The sequence below is a fragment of the Peromyscus leucopus genome, chromosome 16_21, assembly GCF_004664715.2.
Source record: "Peromyscus leucopus breed LL Stock chromosome 16_21, UCI_PerLeu_2.1, whole genome shotgun sequence".
NCBI lineage: Eukaryota > Metazoa > Chordata > Mammalia > Rodentia > Cricetidae > Peromyscus > Peromyscus leucopus.
Genome location: NC_051084.1, coordinates 7088715 through 7115754, shown reverse-complemented (window position 1 = coordinate 7115754; position 27040 = coordinate 7088715). Strand labels below are relative to the sequence as shown.

Genomic DNA, 27040 nt, shown 5'->3' with positions numbered 1-27040 from the left:
TGTATTCCTGGCTGTCCTGGAACTCACTCTATAGACCAGGCTGGCCTCGAACTCAGAGATCCGGCTGCCTCTGCCTCCTGAGTGCTGGGGTTAAAGGGGTGAGCCACCATGCCCTGCGCTGGTGGGGACCTCTTGACAGTTCAAACCTGCTAGTTTTAGAACGTCACTGAGCTGCCTGCCATCCCCAGGGAGATGAGCTCTTTAGGGAGAGAGCATTGTAGAGGACAGGCAGCTGCCTCACTCAAAGGGAAGGCAGGCACAGCACTTCCAGAGGCTCCCTCGAGAGTGTGACCGAGCACATGGAAAGGAACACAGAGAGGAAGGCGAGGGGATGGCAGGACAGGAAACAGTTCCTCAGGAGACAGCCGGGTGTGGCCTAGATGGAGGAAGCCCTGTGCAGGCTGCCGGAGGAGCAAGGGAGAGGCTGGAGACCCAGGAGGGCTCTAAAAGGATGGGAATTCCTCTTGTCCCCACAGCCTACCAGGGTGGGCCTGGCCAACACCAGGAGGAAGAACCCAGCCCTACTGTGGGCAGAAACTGGAAACCGTAAATGGACAACATGGCCGCTCTATGGTATGGTTGAGGGGCGTTTTTATTGTAGATATGAGGGAGAGAACAGCCAGAGGCGTCCGAGCAGTGAGGAGCAGAGGGAGAAAGCAGTAGATTAAACATGGCCAGCAGAGCGAGGCAGAGGAGGGAGATGGGAGAGAGGGGGGGGGACTGAGAGGAAGACCGAGAGAGAGTGGGCAAAAGTGAGGGAGCGAAAGAGTGGGTAAAGAGAGAGGGAGACGAGAGAGAGAGAGAGAGAGAGAGAGAGAGAGAGAGAGAGAGAGAGAGAGAGAGAGAGAGAGAGACAGCCATAAAAGCAGGGCCACATGAGGAGAGCTCGCGGCTAAGCAGGGGAGGAAAGCCCATGAGCCAGAGGACGTTTCGGGGGAGGGCAGGGGTAAAAAGACCCGAGAAGAGTCAGGATGCCAGCGTCGACTCGGAAATGTGTCACAGGCACTTGGGATACAGAGGGAGCCCGGAGGCCACCATGAACTTGGGTGTGCTAATGGGCACTAGATAAACATTTGTCCCTTCTGCTCGGTTTGGTAGAGGGTATCTGGCTTCACAGTTCCTGAGGAACGCTGGCTTTTGCCTATCCACCAAAATTTGGGGAAACAGAGTTTCCTTTGGACCAGAGAGGATTCTAGTTGTTCTGTGGAACACGGGTTTCTAAGGGAAGTGGGGTAGTCCTGTCTAGGAGGCTGGGGTCATGAGAGGAAGGTTCTATGATGGCATCATTTCTGGCTCTGAAAGAGGAAGAGAGGACCAGGAAGATGGCTTAGTCAGGGAAAGCCCTCGCCACTCCGTGATGACCTGAGTCTGATCCCAGGAACTCACTTTAAAAAGCCTGATAAGGTCGGGTGGTGGTGGCGCACGCCTTTAATCCCAGCACTCGGGAGGCAGAGCCAGGCGGATCTCTGTGAGTTCGAGGCCAGCCTGGTCTACAGAGCGTATTCCAGGACAGGGACCAAAACTACAGAGAAACCCTGTCTCAAAAAAAACAACAAAACAAAACAAAAAAGCCGGATAAGGTGGCGCACATCTGCAAGCCAAGTGCTCTTTGGTGGGGAGATGGGGGATGGGAGACAACAGAAACGGCAGCTGCTCCCAGGCCAGCGGGCCTGGAGGAGCCTGTGCAGCGGCAGGAAGAGAGACCTCCAGTCTCACACCAGAAGGGACCCCTCCTTGTGTGGCTTGTTGGTGGCTGGCTCTTGCCCGGCAGTGCCGTATTTGGAAGGGCTCCAGTCTGAGGGAGAGGAGGCCAGAGTGGGCTCAGGGCCTTGTAGCCCCTGGCTTTGCCAGTCCAAGCTCAGGCTTCGCTGGCAGCTGGTCCAGTGGTGCCCCTCACCCCACATGGCTCAACCCACCTAATAGTTCCTAACTTTCTCATAGGCATGGGACTGGGGTGTGTTTAGCATCCTGGGACGGTGGAGTGCCCCTTAGCAATTGTGACAAACACATCTGTAGATGCTTCCCAGAGATACAGTGGATCCCCTCTTTGGTGTCGAGGAAGTGGCAAACCATGTCCTGTTTATTAGAATAATGTCCGTGGCGGGGGTGGGGGGTGGGGGGTCGGGGGGAGAGGAGCCATGGAAAATCCTCTCAGCAAGAAGACAGGCGTGTGTTGCTAGCATAGGGGATACTAAGCTGGCCGCAAGGCTGCCTTCCCCAGGGAAACCTGAGGAGGAGGAGGAGTCCACCTAATTTTCAGTCAAAACACTCAGAGCTTGAGAGTGCTCGGGGTGGGTGGGGTGAGGTTGGGGGTTAGAGCTCCGGTGAGCTTACCGGAGCCTGGGCACAGAGTCAACACTGTCTGGGGCACTGGAGAGTAAGGGTGACAAGGAGCACCCACCATCCTGGCTGGAGCACCACCGGCAGAAGGAGGGGGCCAGGCTCCGGATCTCCCTACCCCCACATGGTTATCTGCAGCCACTGCAGGAGAGCAGAGAACAGAAGGCATTCTGCAGAGGATGGAGAGTGGACAGGACTAGAGGGGTGGGGACCATGTGTGGCCCCCGACCAACCTCCCCACCCCTTCCCACGTACCTGCTCCATATTTAAGCAAATAGAACCAGTTTTCTGGGTGTCCATGGATAGGAAGAATGCTGTTTTAAGGAAAAGGTGGGGTGAGGGGTTAGCGCCGAGATGATGGTCTAAATGGCCCACTCCCCCGAAAAGGAGAAACTTGGGAAGATAGGAAGTTATTCCTTGCCCATCAGGAATGAAACGTCACAACTGGTTAAGAGCCAGGCCCGGTTATGAGTGCTTGTCCCAGACTCATTTACTCTGCACTAGAGCACTGGGGAGATGGGACCAGCACTGACTTATTATTGGTTTACACTTGTTTATATATTGGGTGTGGGAGGGGTATGCAGGTGACCACATGTCACAGCTTGCACCTGTGGAGGTCAGAGGACAACTGGAGGTCATTGGTTCTCTCCTTCCACCCTGTGGGCCCTGGGAATCGAACTCAGGTCTTCAGTCTTGGCAGCAAGCACTTTTATATACTTAGCCAGCTTGCTCTCCCTAATGTTTGTTTTTAACTCAAAGTCTCACTAAGCCACTGAGGTTGCCTCAAACCTGTGATCCTCCTGTCTCAACTCCCCAAATTTCAAGTAGTATAAATATGGGCCACCCCATCCATCCTTGGAACAATAGTTTGATTTTGATTTATTTTTTGAGACAGGGTCTTTTGGCTGACCTCGTGCTCACTCTGTAGCTGAGGATGACCTTGAACTCCTGATTTTTCTGCCCCTGGGGCAGAACTGTTACCATTCCTTATCATATCTTCTAGAGAAAGGAATCGGGGTACAGGCAATAGGCACGGCCCCAGCAAGTGGTGGATTTGAACCTGGGTCTGCTGTGTTTCCTGTGTGGGAGTGGTTCTACAGAAAGACCACAGGGTGAGGGGGTGTGGGAGCAAGCCAGGCTGCCTGGCCTAAGCTGGAGTGGGCCGGTGCCGCACTCACCAAACATGGCCTTTAGCCTCAGGAAGCAGTTGATGAAGCTGTCAAAGTCCACGACCATGTGATCATCCGCATACCTAGCCACCACCACCTCAGTTACCTTATTGGTCATCTTAATGCCTAGGAGACAGATGGGGCGCGGGGAGGCAGAATTCAGGTCCCCAGACTTGACTTCCCAGCTCCCTGTCTCTGGACAGCCTCATGCTCCCTGGCCACCTGCTTTCTCTATTGCCAAGCGCATCTCGTAGGAGTTCAAGGTCCCGGAGCGGTCTTCATCACACTCTTTGAAGATGTCCTGGAGACAGATGTCATCGGGCCGTGCGTGTGTAGCATGGTGGTTGAAATAAGAGAATAGTGCAGTATGACTGACTTAAACAGCTGCCCAAGACCCTGGGGCCCCACCACCTTGACCAACCACTTGAATCTCTAAGGTTCCTGTCTTCTCGTGGTTGAGGGGTTAACCCTTGGCAAGGGGATGTTGGTACCCTGCCCAGTGCCTTCTGCAGGCGCCCTTTATCACTACGCCAGGCTATACGGTTACTAACCAGTTTGTGTGTGTGTGTGTGTGTGTGTGTGTGTGTGTGTGTGTGTTGTGTGTCTCTGTGTGTTTTCAGTTGTAATGGCTTTGTTGGTAGTTCCCACCCTTCTTGGCTGTCTCTTTAGGGCTCGTTACCGTCCATTTCTTGATCTTTTTCCACAGGATCTGGAACTCCAGAAGACCCAGCTTGCCAGTACCGTCTTTCTAGAAGGACTAGTCAAGGATAAGAGTCAAGAGGCATCTGAAGGGTAAGGGAACAGAAGGCCTGGACACAGGCTTGGGGTCCCTGAATACTGACAGCCAGAAGTGGAATCTTTAGCTGCTACCCCCCAAATCTAACCCCTATCACAAAGGAGGGTCCTGAGGCTGGCTGGAGAGATGGCCACTTCTGAGTCAGCCTTGGAGGGCAGCGGAGAAGATGGGAAGTATTGGTTAAGATTGCCACAGGGCAGGAGGATACATCCATGAGGTTGATCATGCGGCGACAGACATCTAAGCTAAAGCCTCTAGTCTTGAAGTTCTTGACTGTGAGGGAGGCAAGGTGGAGGAAGAAGAGAAGGAGGAATGCTGTGTGGGACATGGGGGTGACCTTTATAGGGATGGACTCTGAGGGTGGGGTGGACCACTCACATTTATTCGCCAGCTTGTTGAGGAGCTTGTGAAGCTCATACATATCTACTTCCTTGTCCTAGGAGGAGAGACTGCAATCACCTCCTCTGCCCCTTGGGCCCAGTGGCCACCTCCCTTCAGCCTCTGCCCCTGGCCTTCTCACCTTGTCTGCCACCGTCTCAAACAAATGGATGGAGTCCTGGTCCAAATCCTTCTCAGAGATGGTCTCCTGGGGAAAAGAAGCCGGGGAGGGAGGGAGGGAGGGAGCCAGTCTCAAAAACATCCTTCACACCCTCAACCCTTCAATCCCAAAGCTTTCTATTACCTCTTGGAAATGCTCAACCCAGTTGACTTCATCCAGCAACCTGGGCATAAGAGAGTGAAGGTTTGGGGTGACTGGGGGCCAGCGAGATGAGGTTCTCAATGAGGTGACCTGGGGAAGGTCCTGTCATTGCATATGGAGCAGTACTGAACAATCCATCAAAGCTGGGCTCTAGTTTTACTGTTTCTATTACCAATTTAGACCTCACATCCTCATGCCTCAGTTGACCGGAGTGTAAAATAGGGTTGATGTGGAGGAGGGGCCAGAACTTGACATCCTGCATCCCTTGGGCAGGGAACCTCGCCAAAGTGAGGTCAGCCCTCACCAGGTCTCACTGTGTTTTTCCGTAAAGACCCGAAGCAGGAAGTCAGCGTCTTTATGGGGCTCAAAGGTGGAGGGGATAATGATGTATTCCCCTGGCGGCAGCCGAAGATGACTGTGCACCTCTCGTGAGTTGGTAAAGACCTCTGAAAAGCCGTGGTCCTGATATTTCAGGAAGAACTCTTTCTTCAGATGGATGTCCTGGAGGTTCTGAAACTGTATGTACCCTGGAGGTGGGTACGGTACTAGCACAGGAGAGCCAGGAGAGTGTATCTCCCAAGGTGATCCATTGGGGGGCAGGACTGGTGGTGGGTATGAGTACCACTGCTGTGGCCTGGACTCCTCCCATGCAGTCAAAAACTCCAGTATGGTCTCACCCTTCCCTGACTCCCACCGTTGGGTCATAGGGGTTGGACTCCTAACTCAGGGTTCCCCAGAACCATTCTCCAGATCACCCCCCTTGCCAACCCACATGCAGCCAGGGGTGAGCTGGACACCTGCCCAGGAGTAAGCCTTTTGTACCTCCTTTGGGACCTGAAAAGAAAAGAGAGGGTCATATCTTCAGGGCGGTGAAGGGGCTCTAGCCTTCAACTATGTGAGTGTGCACCGTGTGTGTGTGTGTGTGTGTGTGTGTGTGTGTGTGTGTGTGTGTGCATGAGCATGTGAGCACAAGTGTGAGCCTGGGTTGGGGTTGTCAGGGCACTGGAGCAATGGTGGTGGGTGGGATGTAGGCTGTTGGCATTAAGAATTTGTCCGTTTGGGATTTCAAAGTACAGTTTGCACAAAGTTTACAAAGGCAGATTTTTATCACTCTGGGTTAAGGGCAGGGGATAGAGTCCTAGAGAGGCAGGGATGATTGGCTAAAAGGCAAAGAGCGTTGGGATGTGAGCCCAAGAGTGTCCTGCTAGGATGTCACTTCACGGAGCGTCACCTACAGGAATGGCGTAGGTGACTTTAAACTTCTGGTCCTCCTGCTTCCGTCTCCCAAGTGCTGGGATAACAGACGTGTGCCACAGTGCCCGGTCTCATGCATTGCTGGGGACAGGACCCAGGACTTCTTGCACATGAGTTACATCACTAATTTTTGTTTTGTTTTGATTTTTAGAGACAGGCCGGTCTCTAACTAAGCTGGCCTTGAACTCTGGATTCTTCTGGCTTCTGTAGGCACCTTCTTCATTTGTGTGCACATACCCACACAGAGACACATACACATGATTCAAAGTTAAAGATCTAACATGTGTGGTGGTGCACACCTTTGATCCCCTCGTATGAGAGGTGGAGGCAGGCAGATCGCTGTGTGTTTGAGGCCATCCAGGTCTGCATAGACAGTTCCAGGCCATCTAGGGCTACATAAAGAGACTCTGTCTCAACCAAATTAAATTAAAAAAATAGTATTTTCAAATAAGTTCGCACAAGATGAATTAAATCAGATCAAGTAAAATAGGTGATTGTCAAGGTTTGGGTGTCTGTCATTCTAAAACTTACATGGAAACTTAATAAATACCAAGGTCAAGTGTCAATGGCATTTGGAGATGATTTTGGATTAGATGAGGTCATGAGAGTAATGGCCTGGGCCTGTGATGGCATTAGTGGCTCTATAAGAAGAGGCGGAAAGGACCAGGAAGATGGCTTAGTGGGCAAAAGCATTTGCCACTCAGGGCTAGTGACCCGAGTTCAATCCCTGAACCCACGTCCCCCAATTTTAGTATATGTATTGCTGAAGCAAGCACTCCTGGAACCCACTTTAAAAAACTAGGCCAACCTGGTCTACAGAGGGAGTTCCAGGACAGCCTGGTCTACAGAGGGAGTTCCAGGTCAGCCTGGTCTACAGAGGGAGTTCCAGGTCAGCCTGGTCTACAGAGGGAGTTCCAGGTCAGCCTGGTCTACAGAGGGAGTTTTAAGACAGCCTGGTCTACAGAGGGAGTTCCAGGTCAGCCTGGTCTACAGAGGGAGTTCCAGGTCAGCCTGGTCTACAGAGGGAGTTCCAGGACAGCCTGGTCTACAGAGGGAGTTCTAGGACAGCCTGGTCTACAAGGAGAAAACCGTGTGTGTGTGTGTGTGTGTGTGTGTGTGTGTGTGTGTGTGTGTGTGTGTGTTGGGGAGTCAGATGGGCTAGTGCGCGTTTGCAGTCCTAGGACTCCGGTGGTGAGATGGGAGGCGGAGACAACAGAACACTGGCTGCTCACAGACCTGCCAGCCTGGAGGAGCCTGTGTAGCAGGGGAACAAAGAGAGACCGTGACCCAAGAAGGTAGCAAGTAAGAACCGACTGGTGCTTACATGCATAGGTGAACGAGAGCGGAGAGGGGCGGAGGGAGGACAGAGAGAGAGGCTAGATGTGGTGTGCATGCTTATAATCCCACCACTTGGCAGAAGCATCGGGATCAGGGGGCAGCCTAGGCTACATGAGGCCCTGTCTCAAAACAGCAGCAGCAACAACAACAAAACCCAAAAACCAAAAAACAAAATGGAGCACTGGCTTTTCTCATCATGCTCTTTAGTATGTCACAACCCAGCAGGAGAGCCGCCATCAGATGCCAAACAGATGCCGTCACCGTGTTCTTGGACTGACGGGCTAGTCGGCTAAGTGATCTCTTTTCTTTATAAATTAGCTTGCCCATGGTATTCAGTTAGACCAACAGACACAGATTAGGGATGGGGGCCCACCGCAGGGCTTGTGAGCACCTTTGTTTATCTTCTTTTGAGACAGGGTCTCGCTGTATAGACCAGGCTGGCCTGCAACTCGTGATAATCCTCCAGCCTCTGCCTCTCGAGTGCTAAGGTCACAGACAGGCCAGCACATTTTTATAGGCGCATAGCACATTTATCCTAGCCGATGTGCTAGGGCACCCAGGCTGGGGACAGTCTCCCTTGACCTTACTTAACGGTGGACATTTTTTTTTTTTTTTTTTTTGAACAAAGCTTGATTTTTATTACTTAAAAAGCTCCACATTTATTTTATTATTTTATCTTTATGACTTTGTGCCTTCAATACTTTCACAAAAACTTTCTGCTCCTCAGTATGGAAAAATAAGGACTGCTTCAAGAGTTTTCTCATTATCCTTGAGCAGGGGCCACACTAAGCTTCTTAGTATCATCATGTGCGGCTGAAGCGAGCAGTGACCTTGGACTTTTAAAATTCTTTTTAGAGCCAGGGGGTGGCACACATCTTTAATCCCAGCGCTTGGGAGACAGAGGCAGGTGGATCTCTGAGTTCGAGGCCATCCTGGTCTGCAGAGTGAGATCCAGGACAACACAGAGAAACTCTGTCTCGAAAAAAAAATTTTTTAGATTTATTTTATGTTTGTGAGTGTGTTGCCAGCGTGTTTGTATGGACGTTCCTGAGGTTGTGAACCACCCTGTGGGTGCTGGGAACTGAACTCAGGTCCTCTGGAAGAGCTACAAGTGCTCAGCCCCCAACCTCGACTTTTTTTTTTTTTTCTCACATTTTATTTACTTTGTGAGTGTGTGCTTGCTGGGACAGCCTGAGGGAGTAGGCTTTCTCCTTCCTCCCTGGGGCTGGAGGACTAAGGTTAGGGTGTCAGGTTTAGAGGCAAATGCCTTTCTTCGCTGAGCCTCCTTACTGGCCCCAAACCTTGGCCTTCCTGTCTTGGGAAGAGTGTATTAGCCACAGAGGAAAAGCAGCCCTGGCTCCACCCCCTTTTTGTTCTCCCCTTGGGTGGAGCCTAGGATGTCACACATGCTGGTGAGCGAGCACTGCTTCTGTTCACTGCTGAGTGCCCGGGGACTGGCCAGGGGCTTGGCGTGCAGCCGGAGACTGTGCAGTATTCCGTACGTGTTGAATGCATAAGGGAATGGCTAGACGGGCATGTCTGGGATCTTGCAAATCATGACTGGTCTTGAGAAACCCAGACTGGGGACGCCTTTTGGCCTCTGCAGTGAGCGGTTTTGGAGTGGCTGCGGCCACATTTGGGTGGGGGTGTTGCTGAAGACCATTGTTCAGGAATCGGGACACAGCCTCCACCTCTGCCCCTCAGTGTGTGAGCAAGTGTGGTCACCTCATCTCGCCTGCCTTCAGTCTCCTCCCTGTCCGCTAAGGGCAATAATAAGTGTCATGTACGGGGTTTTTGGGGTGATGCCTGCCACAAAGGAAAGGGCAGTTGGTGTGGTAGGTTAATAGAAAAAACAAAAAAACAAAAAACCGCCGGGCGGTGATGGCGCACGCCTTTAATCCCAGCACTCGGGAGGCAGAGTCAGGTGGATCTCTGTGAGTTTGAGGCCAGCCTGGTCTACAGAGTGAGATCCAGGGCAGCCAAGGTGGTTACACAGAGAAACCCTGTCTCCAAAGACAAATAAAACAAAGAAATCTATGAAAAGGGAACAGAGTCAGGGCCGGACTGATGAGCTAGCTCAGTGATGAAGAGCACTGGCTGCTCTCGCAGAGGGCCTGCTTTGATTCCCAGAGTCCACATGGTGACTCACAACCATCTGTAACCCCAGCTCCAGTGATCTCGGCAGGTGTTAGGCATGCATGTGGTAAGCAAACATGTATGCAGACAAAACGAGAGAGAGAGAGAGAGAGAGAGAGAGAGAGAGAGAGAGCCTGCGGCAGGGCTGTGTGGCTTTGGGGGCTGACTCTCACAGGGGTCCTGGGGAAGAAGGGTCTTAAGAGGTGGTGCACGCCTTCAATCCTAGCACTGGGGAGGCAGAGGCAGGTGGATCTCTGAGTTTGAGGCTAACCTTGTCTACATGACAGAAGAAGAAGAAGAAGAAGAAGAAGAAGAAGAAGAAGAAGAAGAAGAAGAAGAAGAAGAAGAAGAAGAAGAAGAAGAAGAAGAAGAAGAAGAAGAAGAAGAAGAAGAAGAAGAAGAAGAAGGGGGGCCAGAGGGGAAGCACAAGTGGCTGGGGACCCCGGAGGCACACCGAGAAGATGACGAAGCCTATGGTGAGCAGCTGGGCTCCCTCTTGCCGCGCATGTCTCCAGTTCTTCTGCATCAGGGCCACCAGGCAGGTACAGACCACCTCGCTCTTCTCAGAGTTGTCCTCTGGGTCGTCCTCCTCCGGGAGACAGATCTTAAACTGGGGGTTGCTCCAGAACGTCTCTGTGGGAGATGCAGGACGAGGTGGTTATGCTGGGGCAGGGCCTTCCGTCCATCCGTCCGTCCGTCCGTCCGTCCGTGACTCGGGTGCACCGAGGTCCCCGCCATACATCTGCCTCCTTCCCTGAAGGCCGTGGCATCCGACTGACTCCGCCCTCGTCCGCCCTGACTCTGGGGCCTCGTGCCCACAGGTTGCCCACACCCACCGGGGTTGTTCCGGCAGCCGCCCGCCGTGCTTCCCTTCCGCCAGCTGCCCTCATAAAACGTCGTGTGCCAGCAGCTCTTGTACTCCAAGGGAGACAGTGCGTCAGGGGTGAGGTTGCAGATCTCCAGGAGCGTGAAGTTGCTCATGAAGTCTTCGTAGGACATCCTGGGGTGGGAGAGCAGACAGCGCTGTCCGTCGTCGGCACAGTCTGCGGGCACCCCTGCAGCCCCTGACTGCGGAGGGACCTCCCCATTCCCGGTCCAGTGGAGAGGATGGTGCGGGAGATGAGGGAGGTGTATGGGGAGTCGGACGCCCCCCCCCTCAAGCCTCACTGACCAGAACTCCCCGTCTTCCTTCTTTCGTAGCAGCTGTAGCTGGACGTCCACACTCACCTCTTCCCACTCCCTGGCTCTGCAGAGAGAAAACAGCGGAAGGGAAGGGCAGCCTCTCTTCCTCCCTAAGGAACGTTCTGAAGGCCACCTCCAGAGTGCTCGGTAAACGGAGCAGCATGGGGAGGGACAAGGGCTGGTCCCACTGTGACACCGGCTTCCACGGGGGTCCTGCTGTGTCTTCTGTTCCCCTCCCCTGGGTCAGGGCATCTACCTGTCACTCCAGGCTCCATTCCACTCAATCCGGCCCCAGGGATTCTGGACCCGGATCAGGGTTTCTACCTTGTCTCTGTAGTAGACCTGGGGGAGAGGCGTGGAAGTTCAGGACCTGGGCGGGTGGTGGCCCTCACATACCTGTGGCTCTCCAGGGACACCATTTGCCTGCACTCACGTCCTCAAGGCCAGTCACTGAGTAAGCGTGTCCTCTCACCAGCATATTGTGGGTCATCGTTTCAAAGTCACTAGTGCTGGTGATCTACAGAAAAGGAGGAAGGGATGGATGGCATTTGAGGTCTGGTCTGGAAATCCCAAGAAAGCCATTGTTTTATGTGACTCATAACACACACTATATATCCATACGGAGATGTTTAACATGGCAAATTCCCTATGTAACCTATCCAACTATTCTTAAACTCCTGATCCTCCTGCCTCAGCCTCTGGAGGGATTATAGACATGAGCCACCACACCTTGCTTATAGTTTACATATATGTGCACACACACACACACACACACACACACACACACAGCAGTCACCTATTTGTGTGTGTGTGGTGTATGTGCACACGTGGGATGGCCAGAGAGAGAGACACTGAGTGTCATTGTCTTTAAAATAAACAGATTATTTTATGTGTATGAGTGTTTTATTTGAATGTTTGTCTGTGTATTACACGTGTGCCTAGTGCCCTAGGAAGCCAGAAGAAGGCATTGGATCCCCTGAAAATGGAGTTACAGGTGGTTGTGAGCCATCATGTGGTGCTGGGAACTGAACCTGGGACCTCTAGAAGACCAGCCAGTGCTCTTAACCACTGAGTCACCTCCACAGTCCCTGCTTCTTAGCTTTGTCATTGGTCATTTGTGATTGGTTGTGCAATTTTATCACATATGTGGTTTCATAGATCCATCACCAAAGTCAAGATACAGAACACGTTCTTAATACAAGCATCTCTCACATGGCCTCTGCAGCCAGGCTCCTCCCTCCTCCCTCCCTTCCCTCCTCCCCTGAACATCACTAATCTGTCCAGGACAATGCTGCCATCACAGAAGGTCATATAGAAGCAGATTACAATTTATTGGGGCTGCTGTTGTTTCTATTCTGTGGGGAATAACAATTAGGTTTTTTGTTTTGTTTTGTTTTTAAGATTTATTTATTATGTATACAGTGTTCTGCCTGCAAGTATGCCTGCAGGCCAGAAGAGGGCGCCAGATCTCATTACAGATGGTTGTGAGCCACCATGTGGGTGCTGGGGATTGAACTCGGGACCTCTGGAAGAGCATTCAGTGCTCCAATCGCGGAGCCACCTCTCTGGCCCCAACTCAGTTCTTTAAACCAGACGACTGTTGTGACTCGCCTGCAGAAGGACAACTAGATCGCTGTTTTCACTATTGTGAGTAGAGTTGCCGCAAGCATTAGTGCGCAGGCTTTGTGGGGACTAGCCCTTCTTCCTCTCCTCCTCCTCCTCCTCTTCAGTAACTCTCTCCCCCCAGGTAACTGCTGGTGGATGGAAGCATTCTGGGTACAGTTATTTATTTGAATAAATATCTGTCGGGTGCTTATTGCACGCTGGGTATCGTCCAAAGTCCCAGGGTCCAGCGGCAAATGAACCGAATAAAGGTCACTGCCCTCGTGGACTCTCCTCCCTTCTCTCTAGGTCACAGAAAACACTGAGGAGAAAGTCACAACAAAGCAGAGGCTATGCCAGGTGGGGACAGACACTCTGGACCAGAGGCAGACAAAACGTGTTCAAGAGACGGATACCGAGTGAGAAAAACGCCTGGGGAAGGAGCCTGGGGGGGGGGGCAAGACCCAGCCTGGCTTACTTCGATGGAACAGCCCATAAGGGAAGACTTCTCCAGGGCTTTCCTGAGGAGCCTTAGCATGTTGTGAGGGGGCTTCCGGAGCCGAATGCTCTGGGCCACGCCGCCTGTGAAGTCCTCGAAACCCTCTATGGTGCTTCCTCCCGCCAGCGCTTCGTAGGATCCGTTCAGCCTGCAGGCAGACAGGGCGCTGTTGAGCTCCGGGCTGCAGATGTGCATTGGAGGGAGCCGTCGGGAAGAATGGTGAGGGAAGAGAGACTGATCGTGCCTGATCGTGCCCTGTCTCCTCCCCTGGCTCAGTGAGTGGCCCGAGGTCCTGGCCGGCCGAGCCCAGGCTCCTGAAGGCCAGTCCTGGTTCCTGGTCTGGGCCACTTACTTGGCATAGGCCTTCTCCAGGAGGGCGCTCCAGAATTCCTGGCGCTGGGAGCCGTGCACGAACACCAGCTTGTTATTCCTGGTGGGCAGTCGGTCGTCCACCACCACGTTCGTCCACTGCCCGAACTGCCAAAGCTGTGGGGTGGCAAAGGGACATTTGTCTGCACACTGGTGAACGCTGTCCTCAGAGCGCCGCCTGGTGGCCAAGTCAAGAATATACTAGCAATAGTCACTCATACGGGGATTTTTGTAAAGTGTGTGTGTGTGTGTGTGTGTGTGTGTGTGTGTGTGTGTGTGTGTGTGTGATTTCTCTCCTTCCACTATGTGATTTTCAGGGATCAAACTCAGGCCATCCATCACCATCAGGTTTGGGATAAGTGCACTTATCCAGTGAGGCACCTTGACCAAGGTCCAGTCACTCCTTAGAATATGTAAGAGAAAGTCCACAAATGCCCTAAAAATCTCGCTCTATTCCCCCACCTCCACCCTTAAATCTGGGTCCTGCCCCAGCGTCAAGAAAACCCTATCCATGGGGCTGGAGATTTGGCTCAGTGGTTAAGAGCACCGGTGTTCTTCCGAAGGACCAAGGTTCAATTCCCAGCACCCACATGGCAGCTCACAACTGTCTGTAACTCCAGCTTCAGGGGATTGGACACCCTCACATAGATGTACCTACACATAAAACACTACTGCACATGAAATAAAAAGAAATAAATCATTGAAAAAGAAGAAAGAAAGAAAACCCCACCCACCTTTAGACTGAGGCTTTATCCTGAAAAATAAAAGGTAGCTGAAGGCTGAGCTTTCAGATCTTAAAATCCTCTCCCTGTTTTATGACACTCAGAACTGTTCCTGTATCAGTTAAAGGGTCATATAAATTATATGGTGGAGATTTTCAGTGTCATGATACCTATGTAACGTGTTCCTGGGCAGGAGCACGTGCGTGTGAACACACAGACGTGGACACGGACATACAGTCACAGTGAGAATTGGAAGGGAGGCACAAGCCAATAATTATTTTTGTCAGAACTTTAAAAAAATTAGCTTACATGGTTTCTTTCATAAGCAGGTATTTCCCTGAAGATTAGTTGAAAAGTCACCCCAATCGGTGTTGTATTTGAAAAACAAAGTAAATGCATACATAGTCTTTCTCTCTCTGGTGGTTTGAATAAGATTGGCCCCCATGGGCTCATGTATTTGGATGTCAGTCACCAGGGAGTGCAACTAGGTTTAGGAGGTGTGGCCTTGCCGGAGGAAGTGTGTCACTGGGGGTGGGCTTGGAGGTTTCAAAGCCCAAGCCAGGCCCAGAAGTCCTCACTTCCTGCTGCCTCGGACCAGGACATGTCTCTCAGCCGCATCTTCAGGACCATAACTGCCTGCATGCTGTCACGATCCCTGCCGTGATGGTAATGGACTGACCTCGAAAACTGTAAGCCAGCCCCTACTTAAATGCTCTCCTTTATAAGAGTTAGCATGGCTATGGCGCCTTTTCACAGCAGTAGAATGGTGACTCAGTCTCTCTCTCTCCCTCCCTCCCTCCCCTCCCTCCCTCCTCCCCTTTTCCCTCCCTCCTCCCCGCTTCCCTTCACCTGAAAATGGAAGATGCCAGCATAGTTTTTCTTGAAGTTCTGGCCCTTGGGCACCACACGGTACAGCAGTTTGGGGTACGTGGTAAGGGCGCCAATAGCGGCCAGCAACCAGCAGTCCCCTTAAAGGCAGGCAGGCAGATATTGCTCCTTGAGCAGCCCCACATGTGTGGAGGCCCCAGATCCCCAGTCAGAGGAGTAGCCCCACAGGTCTCCCCAGAAAAGATCCCTCTGTCTTGTCTTTGTTTTGTTTGGTTTTGTTTGCTTTGTTTTGGTTTTTCGAGACAGGGTTTCTCTGTGTAGCTTTGGAGCCTGTCCTGGAACTCACTCTGTAGCCCAGGCTGGAACTCACTCCGTAGCCCAGGCTGGCCTCGAATTCACAGAGATCTGCCTGCCTCTGCCTCCCGAGTGCTGGGATTAAAGGCGTGCACCACCACCACCCGGCTCCCTCAGCCTTTTCACTGAGAAGTTGGGGAAAGAGCCAAATGGGAAAACTGAGGCAGAGCTCAGACAGTGAGCTCATGAATTTGTTCAGTCAAGGGAGTCACAAATCGGGGTAACACACTTTGGTTTGGGGGAATTTGGGCAGGCTGCATAGCATCCTGCTCTCTCTCAGGAAGAGTCCCATCTGTTGAACATATCCAGTAACCCTTCTCCGTGAGTCTCGTTCCACCCTGTGAATGTGCTGGGGTAGCGGCCAAAGGCCCAATATGTCTCTCTAGAAAACTTCTGTGATCTCAGCATTTGGGTGGTGACGGCTAAAAGGATGTTCATTTGTCACCAACCTGGTCTACAAAGTGAGACCTGGTCTCAAAAAACCAATCAAGAGCTGGAGAGATGGCTCAGCAGTTAAGAGTATGTCCTGCTTTTCAGAGGACTTGAGTTCAGGCTGGGATCCACATCAGATAGTTTGCAACCACCTGTCACTCTAGCTCCAGGGAATCTGACAGCGCCCTCTTCTGGCCTCTATAGCCACTGCACTCACATGCACAAACCCATATACAGAAACACATATATGAAAATTAAAAAGAAAAATTGCAAAAACAAAACAAAAAACCCAATCAACCAAAAAAAAAAAAAAGATGTCGTGGGACTGGAGAGACGACTCAGGAGTTAAGAGCACTTGTTGCTCTACCATGAGGACCAGAGCTCAGGTCCCAGCCGCCACATCAGATATCTCACAAACGCCTGTAATTCCAGCTCCAAGGGATTGGATGCCCTTTTCTGGCCTCTGAGGGCACCAGACACATATGTGTTCATACTCTGATACACACACACACACACACACACACACACACACACACACACACATTAATAATTTAAAAAATGTTTTAAATCTGCAAATGGAAAGATGTCTGTCCCATCACCCACATTCTACTGGAGATGATGAGCTCTGACTCTCTCCCACTGTGAGCCCTGGAGCTAGCTGAAGATGGGAGCACAGTGCCATGCCTCAGCCATCCACTGTTATGTCCCGCAGGGTCAGCTCTCAGTGAGAGGCCAGGTAATGGGGGTTGCTGTGTGGGCTCCAGGGTCTGGCCAAGCTTTCGTGCACTGGGGAGTTTTTGTGATGACTAGTGGCCTCTGGGCTTTGGAGGGCAGCTGCAGTCATCATCAGTTCAAGGGCACAACCCTCATTTCCTCCTCCTGTACCCAGCATCCCTCGGGCCCACTGAGCCACGGAGGCCACTGTGTTCCTTGGCCTCTTGCTATACTTATTTCTGCCCTTTCCCCTGCCACAAATAGAAAATAAAGCGGTCCTGATGCCTGCCCTGGCACTGACGAGGTGGGAAGAGATTATGAGCCAGGACCAGCTAGGGGCGAGGAGATAACCTGGAGCCTGGGGCAGGGTCATGTGACTCCATTGCTCCATTATTTGATGGCCCAGACTAAAGAAGTCCTACCATCTGGGACAGATGACAAACACTTGAGTTTTGTCTCCTCAAAGATAGGGCCCAATTCCCAGGGGTTTTTTGTTTGTTTGTTTGTTTGTTTAAAGACAGGGTCTCCTATAGCCCAGGCTAGCCCTGAACTCATTGTATAGCTGGGGATGACCTTAAATTGCCCATACTATTTTTTTTGCGGGGGGGGGGGGGGCAAGGTCTCTAGGCTCTTGGCTAACCCGGAATTCACTTTGTAGACCAGGCTGGCCTTGAACTTGTGAATAATCCTTTTGCCTCTTCTAGATTGTGAGATTATAGGTACACGCCACCATACCCAGTTTTATGTGATGCTAAGGATTAGACTAAGGGATTCATGCAAGCTAGCCAAATAATCTGCCAACTGAGCTACACCCAGCCCCATAATCCTTTGCCTCTTGAGTATGGGTCACATTCAGGGCTTGTTCCTAACAAAACATGGTGGACATTACTGTGTGTGTGTGTGTGTGTGTGTGTGTGTGTGTGTGTGTGTGAACCTGAGATCAGGTGGGCCGGGGGCAGGGCATGTTATAGTTCAGTGGTGAAATGCTTGCCTAGCTGAAGGCCCTGGGTTTCATGCTAAGTAAAAAAATAAATAAATGAGCCAGCTATGGTGGCATAGACCTTTAATTCCAGTGCATGGGAGACAGAAGCAGATGGATCTCTATGAGTTCAAGGCCAGCCTGGTCTACATACTTTTCTGCCAGCTAAGGCTACATAGTGAGACCTTGTCTCGATAAGTAAATAAAAGCAAGCAAATAAATAAACAAAAAGTCCCCTGGGGCTTTCCGTTTGTTTTTTTTTTCTTGGGCTACTCAGTGGGAGCCAGCTACCACGCTGTGTGGACACTCAGCCCTGTAGATGAGCTTCTGGGAAGGGGCGTAGTCTCCTGTCAAAAGCCAACGAGACAGTGAGACCTCATCCACGTGCAGCGGTATCTCAACAGTGCAGCCCTGGACCCAGCCGAGTCTTCAGAGGACCAGGCCTCACAGTGCAGCTGACCTCAGCAGTAGTCTCAGGAGGTACTCTGAGCCAGCCCCACACCTCTGCTTCTGAGGTTCCCCAACAGAGCCTGTGAGGTGAGAATTGCTTGCTGGTTGTTGGAGACAGTCTCATGTGGCCCCAGGTTGGCCTCGAACTCCTGACCTTTTTGCCCCTTTTTCCCTAGGTAGGTACCATCGTGCCTGGTTTGAAATTTAAAAAAAAAAAAAAAAAAAGGTTTATTTTGTCCGTGTGTGTCTGTCTGAGAGTGCACATGTGGTGGCCTGGGGGCGGGAGCAGGCACATGCCTGTGCACATGCAGGCCAGCAGGGGGCGCTGGATTCCTTGGAGCTGGAGCTTCCGGTATTTTGGATGATGGACTTGGTACTTGGGTGTTGGAGTCGGCACTCTGGTCTTCATTGTTTTGTAGCAAGTGCCCTTAACTGTGGGCCATCTCTCCACCCGCCTCCGACTGCTAAGCCTTGGGTAATACATTAGGCAGCAAAAAATATCTGCTATACCACCCCAACTTATTCCCAAACCAGACTGCAGCGGATACAGAAGGGACACAGAGGACACACGTGACCCTCCTACGGACGGTCATCTCTTGGAAGGGGAGGGACAGGGAAACAGAGGTGGGTGGAGTCTAGGGAGCCCCAGGCTTCCAGGTTTGAGAGCCACGCCGCCGTAGCCCCCCCCCCCATCCCAATCCTTTTCTCCCCGCTCTCCCCATGGAGGCCAGCTCGTGGTTCCCCACTCACCGAGGACCCCTTGGCAGATGTCTGTGGGAGAGAAGTCATCCGTAATGAACTGGGGGTTATGCGTGATATCCTGTGGTGAAGGAATAAGAGCGTCATCGGTGTCTGTCGAGGGGTGGAGGGCCCCATCCGCCCTCCCGCGCGCCTCTGAGCTCTCGGTGAGCAGTAGGGGGAACCCGGATCCATTTGACCCCGGCTTGGCTGCGATAGCCAGGCTCGGGTGCCAGCCCAGGGTTAAATGAGGAGGTTTGACGGAAGCATGTTCGGAACCACCCCAGCTCCGAGGGCACCGGGCCCTCCCCGTTCCCAGTGCCCACCTTGGGTCGCTGCCAGTAGATGTTCTGAACCTGTTTGGAGCTGGGGCCCAGGTCCTTGAAGCCTAAAGACTTGGGTTCAGCAGGGAAGAAGGGGTCCTCAAACAGTTCCCCCTTCCTCAGACACGCTGCTCGAATTTCCTCAAAGTTCTGGTTCTTGTAGTTGCGGGCGTTTTGGTGTTGGCCCACGCCCTTGGCCTTGAGCCTGTTACTGTTTATGAAGGCCACCATTCCATTCTCAGTAAAAATGGGCTCTGTTGGGTAAAGAAGAAAAAAAAAAAAAACACCTAAGTAACCCGAATTAAAACGGCACTGAAGGGCTGGAGAGATGGCTCAGCCGTTAAAGGCTAGGCTCACAACCAAAATATAAAAAGGTACTGAAGCCGGGCGGGTGGCAGCAGCAGGTGTTTGGGATGTGGAAGCAGGGGGGTCAGGAGCCGATCCTCGTCAGCCACAGAGGTTTTTAGTTTTTCATACTGTCCTGGCTGCTTTTGTGTGTCAACTTGACACAAGGTGGAGCCGTCAGAGAGGACGGAGCTGTAAGGCATTTTCTCCATTTGTGACCCATGGGGGAGGTCCCAGTCCTCAGGGGGTGGTGCCATCCCTGGGCTGGGGGTCCTCGGTGCTATAAGAAAGCAGGCTGAGCAAGCCAGGGGGAGCAAGTCAGTAAGCAGCTCCCTCCATGGCCTCTGCATCAGCGCCTGCCTCCGGGATCCTGCCCTGTGTGAGTTCCTGTCCTGACGTCCTTCGGTGATGAACAGTGATGTGGGAGTGTGAGCCGAACAAACCCTTCTCCTCCCCCACTGGCTTTTCGGTCATGGTGTTTTGTTGCAGCAATAGAAACCCTGACTAAGACAGTACTTGTTCACTTTTGTGTGTATGTGTGTGTGCCTGAGTGTGTGTCTGTGCACCACATGCTCACAGAGGTCAGAAGGGGGATCAGATCCCCTGGAATTGGAGTTACAGATGGCTGTGAGCCACCATGTGGGTGCTGGGATTCAAACCCAGATCTTGTGCAAGAGCAGCTGGTGCCACTGAGTTGCCTCCTACCCTCCCTCTCCCCCCTCCCCCAGACAGGATTTCTCTATGTAGCCCTGGCTGTCCTAGAACTCACTCTGTAGACCAGGCTGGCCTCGAACTCACAGAGATCCGCCTGCCTCTGCCTCTCGAATGCTGGGATTAAAGACATGTGCCCCCACCACCTGGCCCCATTTTTTTTTAAATACTCATTATTTTATCTATCTATCTATCTATCTATCTATCTATCTATCTATCTATCTATGGGGTCTTACTATGTAGTGCTGGCTAGCTTGGAACTCACTGTGTAGACCAAGCTGACCTCAGACTCACAGAAATCTTCTTGCCTCTGCCTCCCAAGTTCTGGAATTAAAGGTGTGTACCACCATGCCCAGCCTTATTTAATTAAAAAAATGTGTATGGGTGTCATACCTGCATATATGTCTGGGCAGGTGTATGCAGTGTCCACCGAGGCCGGAGGAGGACATCAGATCCCCTGGGACTGGAGTAGGTGATGGTTGTGAGCTACCGAATGTGGGTGCTGGGAACTGAACTCGGGACCTCTGGAAGAGCAGCCAGTGCCCTTAATTGCTGGGCCATCTCTCCAGCCCCATAAATCTAAAGGATTTATTTTATTTATATGTGCACCTGTCTGTGTTTGCGTGTGTTGGGGGAGCGGAAGGTGTCAGAACCCTGGAGCTAGGGTTACAGACATTCGCCAAGTGACTGGCTTCTCACGGGGACGCTGGGATCCAAACTCTGGTCCCCACTGCTGTGCAGCGAATGCTCCTGACTGTGGAGTCGTCTCTCCAGGACCAAACACAGTGCAAGCATCATGCGTGCAGAGAGCCTTGCAGAGCTAAATGACACCTTGCCCCAGAAAACAAACAGAAATGGCCTGGACATTTTTCAGAAGGTCAAGAACACCAAGTGCCGCCCCATCCATCCTACTCACAGGCGACAGGAGGGATGATGATAAGGCACAGTGAGCGAAGTGAAGACTGGGGCCCCTGGAGCACGGCCAGGGAGACCGGAAGTGACGGGGCCCCTTTGGAGAGCATCATTTGACAGAGGTGTCTCAGAAAATGAGACTCGGGCACTGGAGAGATGGCTGGGTAGTTCAGAGTGCTTGCTGGCCTTCCAAGGACCCGGCCTTGGTTCCCAGACCCACACGGGAGCTTATAAATCACCCGCAACTTCCGTTTCGGAGGTTCTGAAGCCCACTTCTGCCCTTCCTGGGTACCTGCACCCATGTGCACATACCCACACATAGACACATAATTTAAAATAAAAAAATCAGGGGCTGCTCTTCCAGCTAATTCAGGTTCAATTCCCAGCACCCACATGATAGCTCACAGCCATCTGCAACTTGATGTTCCAGGGGATCTGATTCTCTCTTCTGGCCTCTGAAGGCACCAGGAACTCACATGATGCACAGATGTACATGCATACAAAGCATCCATGCATATTTAATAACAAAATAACAACAACAAAAATATAGGGCTTGGGAGGCAGAGGCAGGTGGATCTTTGTGAGTTCAAATCTGATCTACACAACAAATTCCAGGCCAGGGCTACAAGTGAGACCATGTCTGGAAAAAAAGGAAAAAAGGGAGAGAGGAAGAAAAAAAGGAAGAAAAAGAAAGAAAGAGATAAAGAGAGAACGAAAGGAAGAAGAGGAAGACTGGGAAGAGGGAAAAAGGAAGGGAGGGAGAGAGGGAGGGAGGGAGGGAGGGAGGGAGGGACAGACGTTCTCAGCAAGGGAGACTGCCTCACCTAGCCTAAGGTCTCTTGGCCATGTCTAGAGAGGCTTTTGGTTGCCACCACAACCGAGGTGGTTGCTGTTGGCGTGTAGCGGACGGAGCCCACATGAGCTGACTGCTTTACAATGCTTGGGACAGCATTGCCTCCATGTGGACAAACGGTCACTCAGCCTGGGACGTCAGTGGCTCTGCAGAGGCTGTGGAATCTGGGGCAGACTCAGGCCATCCACACAGGGAAGTGAGCTCCTTGGTGCCTTGCACTCGGGCCACCCTGGGAGGCCTCTGCCATGGCTGCGCTGGGACTGAGGGGGGCTCAGCCTCTGCTGGAGGTCTCGGAGGGTCACAGAAGGGGTCACAGAAGGGGTCACAGGAGGGGCTGGCATCTGAGAGGACTGGAACATCATCAGGGGCAGCCCAGCCCAGTGAAGGTGCGGCTTTACCTCTCTATTTCCCTGGGGGCTCCGTCCAGGATCATTGCCCAGCTCAGAGTCGTTTCTTTTTCTTTCCCTTCCTTCCTTCCTTCCTTCCTTCCTTCCTTCCTTCCTTCCTTCCTTCTTTCTTTCTTTCTTTCTTTTCCTTCCTTTCTTCCTTCCTTCCTCCCTCCCTCCCTTCCTTCCTTTCTTTTTTAAAGATTTATTTATTTATTATGTATACAGTGAGTGTTCAGCCTGCAGGCCAGAAGTGGCACCAGATGTCACTGTAGATGGTTGTGAGCCACCATGTGGTTGCTGGGAATTGAACTCAGGTCCTCTGGAAGAGCAGCCAGTGCTCTTAACCTCTGAGCCATCTCTCCAGCCCCCCAGAGTCGTTTCTTATCATACTGATAGCAAAGGTTAGAATCCCCATGAAAGTCCCCCGTGTCTGAGCTTGTTACTTAGTGTGGACAGCCGGGAGTCATATGCTCTACCTCGTTCCCACTACCATTGCTGTGGCAAGTGTCTCTAGAGAAGGCAGCTGCCCCAGGTCCTTTGCCATGGTGCCGTGGGGCCCTGTGTCCAAGTACAGCAACCATTGTCATCCCCATCAGAGTAGCTGTGCCCGCTGGCGGTGGGTCCTCAAGGTGGCGCCTGTAGACATTCCCTCACGGAGGAAAGGGTCTCCCAGGGTCGCTGGATCCTCACCGAGGTCCCAGCCACTCCCTCTTGCACATCCTAGCCAGCTGATTGAAATTCTGTGCCAATGGCATGTGGTCTTGGGAAGTACCAGAGTGTGTAAATGTGGAAGGTCAGTTAAAGGGAGGCTCGTCTGTGTAGCCACCAGGAAGTTGTCATCCTTGCTAGGGTGAGGCTTTCCAGAGATGCTCCTGTGAGTAACTTCTCACCAGCGCACCATAAACAAGCCCAGGTTAGACTCTGGCCTCTTGTTGGGGTCTTATCTGGGGCGCGTAGGTGTTCGGTGACATCATGAACTTGAAAGGTTCATGCAATACATGGGTTGGTGGGAGGGGGGGCAAGGTGGGACAGACAGACAGATGAGGCAGGCAGAAGCTCAGACAGACGACTATGGGAGATCTTAAGAGACATGACCATGCTGGGCAGTGGAGGGTCACACCTTTAATCCCAGCACTCGGGAGGCACAGGCAGGCGGATCTCTGAGTCAAGGCCAGCCTGGTCTACAGACCAAGTTCCAGGACAGCCAGGGCTACACAGAGAAAACCTGTCTTGAAAAATAGGAAACTGCCTCCTCCATCAGACTAAAAGTCAAGGTGGGGTGCAACCCACATCAGACTAGGGACCTGTAGATTTTTGAAAGATTAAATCTAAGAAGAATGTGGTAGCACATTACTGTAACCTGGCATTTGTGAGGTTGAGGCAGGAGGATCCTGCTTATTATATCTATTTACTTATTTTTTTTTTTTTATGTGAGCATACATGTACCAGAGCACATATATCTGGAGGTCAGAGAACAAGCTGTAGGCTCTCTCTTTCCACCTTGTGGATCTTGGGGATTGAACTTGGGTCATCAGGCTTTGTGGCAAGCACCTTTACCTAATAAGCCACCTTACTAGCAAGGATCCTGTTTTTGAGACCTAAGCCACATAGTAAAACTCAGTCTCTGAAACAAAAAACCAAGAATAATGCCTCTCAACCCCCCAAATCTGTTTATTTGGAATGCCTCGGTTGAGCTAATTAACATATGATACACTATCTCACACACTTTTTGTTGTGGTAAGAACACTGAATATGAATACTATTTTTTTTTTAAGACAGGGTCTCATATAGACCCAGGCTGGCTTCAGACTCCCCATGTAGCTGAGGAGACCTTAAACTCCAGATCCCCCCACTTCTACCTCCTGTGTGTTCACAGATGACAGGTCTGTGTCTTCACATCCAGTTTTATGGTTTTAAGGGGATGGAACTCAGGGTTTCATGCATTAGAGCATTCTACTACCTTAGTTACATCCCAATTGCTACTGTCAGTGATTAAAAAAAAATGTAATTATGTGTACGTGTACATAAATGCAAATGCCCACAGAGGGCGTTGGATCTTCTGTGAGCCAGAGTTACAGGTGGTTGTTAGTCACCCCACACGAGCACTGGGAACCGAACTTGTGTCTTAGGCTCTTAACCCCGGAGCCCCTCTCGGGCCCACTCCCAGGGATTTTTGAAACCATTACATTATAATCAGGGAACCGATGGTTTTATGGATAGTTTGCTCTCCAGAGCTTGGAGGAAACTGAGATACTGCTTCAGAAAACTCTAGGGGATTGGGGTCTCCTTCAGGCCTAAACATCCAGGAGGCAGGTCACTAGCCTGTCACAGAAGCTGGGAGGCAGAGTCTAGGGGCCTTTGTCCTCATACGAATCCAGCTCTCTCGCCTCTCACAGGCCGAGGGGGAGGGCCAGAGCTGAGCCTCAGGCCTCTGCTGCTGCTGAAGCTGAATTGATTACCCAAAGGGCCGGCTTCTCAGCCTCTCCTTCCCAGTCCGCCCTGGATCTGAGGGGAGAGCTCAGGCTTCATCTGAGCAGCTTGCTTCTGCTGTGTCTGAGGACCTCAGGTCTCTGGACTAAGGAGGCCACTTTTCTAGGCTTGGGAGATTTCCTCTGTTCCCTCAGGCTTACCGTATCTCTAATGGCCGATGGGGGCCCCTTACACAAACCCTTTTACAGACAGCCATGACTGAGGGGTATCAGACAGACATCGCTCTACCCACGGGAAGGAAGCCCAGCTTTTACCCTCAGAGCATCCAGCCTGAGAGAGGTCCGGCTGTACCCTGTCTGAGGTCTCAGGGAACACAGCTCACATTTCTGTAGGAACGTCCTAGCATATAGAAGGGGCCGGCCCCGTGGGTGCCTACCTGGGGAGTACAGCATGCCGAGGGCGATCAGGTGAACTCCTAGTGCAAGCAGGACCTAGCACAAGGCTTGACAGTTGAAGGTTCTTGGGGGGGGAGGGGGGAGCAGAGACCGCCCCTCCCCCACCCAGAACTCTCCAATGCAGGGGGAGTCTGCAGTCAGGGGTCTAAACGGCTGCCGCCGTTGTTCCCTCCTCCTCACTTGGCCCTTCTGATCTGCCAGGGCCAGGGCCTGTCCCTACTGGGACAAGGGAACAAGTACCTAACTGGGGCGGCCACCCTAGGGCGAGTCCCTCCCCGTCAGTCTAAGGTTTCTGGAAGCGGTTGTTCCTACCCCCTCAGCCTGCACATTTAACCCTGAAAAGCTCCTCATTTACAAAAGAGTCACGACCTCACGTCTTCACATCTTACTACCCTCACTTTTTTTTTTTTTTTTTTTTTTTTTTTTTTAGAGATATGTAGCCCAGGCTAGCTTCAAACTTGTTTCATAGCGAAGGCCTGGAACCCTGGGTCCCCCTTGTCTCTACCTCCCAGGTGCTGAGACTGCGGACTTGTGCTACCGGCCCTGCTTCCGCCTCCTCCGTATGCCACGTGGCTATCAGAGGAGAGCTTTGGACAGCCTCCTCTTCCCTTCCCTTCTACTGTGGCTTCCGGGGCTTGAACTCAGGTCAGGACGGCAAGTACTCTCTCTACCTGCTGGGCCATCTCCTGGACCCCTGACCTTCTGATCTTGAGGGCCTCTGCTTCCCTGAGTGCTGGGGTCACAGGTGTGCTCACCACACCTAGATCACGCCTTGCGGGGGATGGAATCCATCTTTGTGCATGCTAGGCAAGCACGCCACCAACTGAGCACATGCGAGCTGCTTCTCCATTTCATAGGTGAGGTCCAGGGGTGTGATGCTGTTTGCTCAGGGTCACTCTGCAGATAAAAGGCTGAGCCAGGGTTTGAGCCTAAGGCCTCAGCCCTTACCTATCATCCGTTAGGAGGGGACAGGGCCCTCCCCTCCCGCTTCCCATACCTGCAGCCAGCAGGATACTAAGAGGTCATGGAGAAACTTGGGGTCTTTGAAGGACCCAGACCAGAGTTAAGCACTGTTTGCCAAATACTACTGTTGGTTCTTCCCGATGACCTGAGTTCTGTCTGATGCCAGGAGCCAGGAGCAGGCAGGCTTGGGCCTTCTCCACTGCAGCCTTCCATCCTGGGGAGGGGACTCTCCTCAGCACCCTTGTTGTGAACGGTTTTGAGTCTTACCTCATTTCTCATCCCTAAGCATTTGAAGTTGGCTTAGAACTTGTGGCCCATGAGGAGACTCCCCATAGCAGAACAGAGAGAACCGCATTCCCACCCCCCAACTCAGGGCAGGGAGGCATGCTACAACAGGTGAGTGAGCGAGTGAACGAGCGAGCGAGCGAGCAAGGTCAGGGCTAAGGTCTGTCCAGGACACAGTGGCAGACAATAGGATTTTCCAGGGAAGATGTGGTGCGCCTGCTCACACATGCAGACTACGCTTAGGAGTGATGTAGCCTTCTGTAACCAAGGTGCTTGCTTCAGAGTCTCCTCAGTTTCTGTTAGTAGCCGGCACCCTGGCTGCAGGCCTTGGCCTGGCAACTGTTCCTGTTTCAGCACTCCGAGGGACTCCACCTGGGAGTTTTTACTTCGTGAAGGCTGCAGACCTGAGTTTTATGTGAAGGTTGACACAGGACCAAGGCCAGTCCTTTCGTCATGGTAACTGGCCGGGTTCTGCACCCACGGTCAGTTGCCCTGAGCACTGGCTCTGTATGGGGATTTGTGGTCCAGGTGGCATCACCACTGCTGGGAGGAGCCTAGCTCCTGTTCCCGGCGGTGGTGCAGTTTTCATCAGGGTCTTGGGGCTCGGCTTCCCTCCCGCTGCCTCTGCAGGCTCTCTGGTGCCTGCTTTTTCTTCCTCTCCTGACCTCTTCTCTCTGGGCAATCCTCAACTCACTTTCTCATGTTCTGTTGAAGGACGGAAAATTCACCAGGCAGTGGTGGCACACACCACACCTTTCACGCCAGCACTCGG

At 52.2% G+C, this 27040-nt stretch overlaps 1 protein-coding gene and 1 long non-coding RNA gene across 2 annotated transcripts; one reads left to right on the top strand and one right to left on the bottom strand.

Moving 5' to 3' along the window:
* Positions 1 to 334: 334 nt before the first annotated feature.
* On the top strand, positions 335 to 4829 carry LOC119086764. Its single transcript, XR_005090121.1, has 3 exons — positions 335 to 573; positions 4216 to 4301; positions 4746 to 4829. It is a non-coding gene; the product is annotated as an uncharacterized LOC119086764 (long non-coding RNA).
* Positions 2116 to 25089, bottom strand: Capn11 (calpain 11). The gene is made up of 22 exons (XM_028887232.2): positions 25002 to 25089; positions 18929 to 19179; positions 18615 to 18684; positions 14957 to 15075; positions 13369 to 13502; positions 12996 to 13164; positions 11349 to 11432; positions 11172 to 11257; positions 10905 to 10979; positions 10570 to 10733; positions 10188 to 10366; positions 5828 to 5839; positions 5310 to 5521; positions 4988 to 5027; positions 4826 to 4891; positions 4684 to 4741; positions 4514 to 4578; positions 4189 to 4257; positions 3732 to 3810; positions 3519 to 3635; positions 2596 to 2654; positions 2116 to 2481 (listed from the first exon to the last, which is right to left on the bottom strand). Exons 1-22 carry the CDS (start codon positions 25015 to 25017, stop codon positions 2455 to 2457), a joined length of 2151 nt encoding a protein of 716 aa, XP_028743065.2. The 5' UTR covers positions 25018 to 25089; the 3' UTR covers positions 2116 to 2454.
* Between the last annotated feature and the right edge of the window lie 1951 nt (positions 25090 to 27040).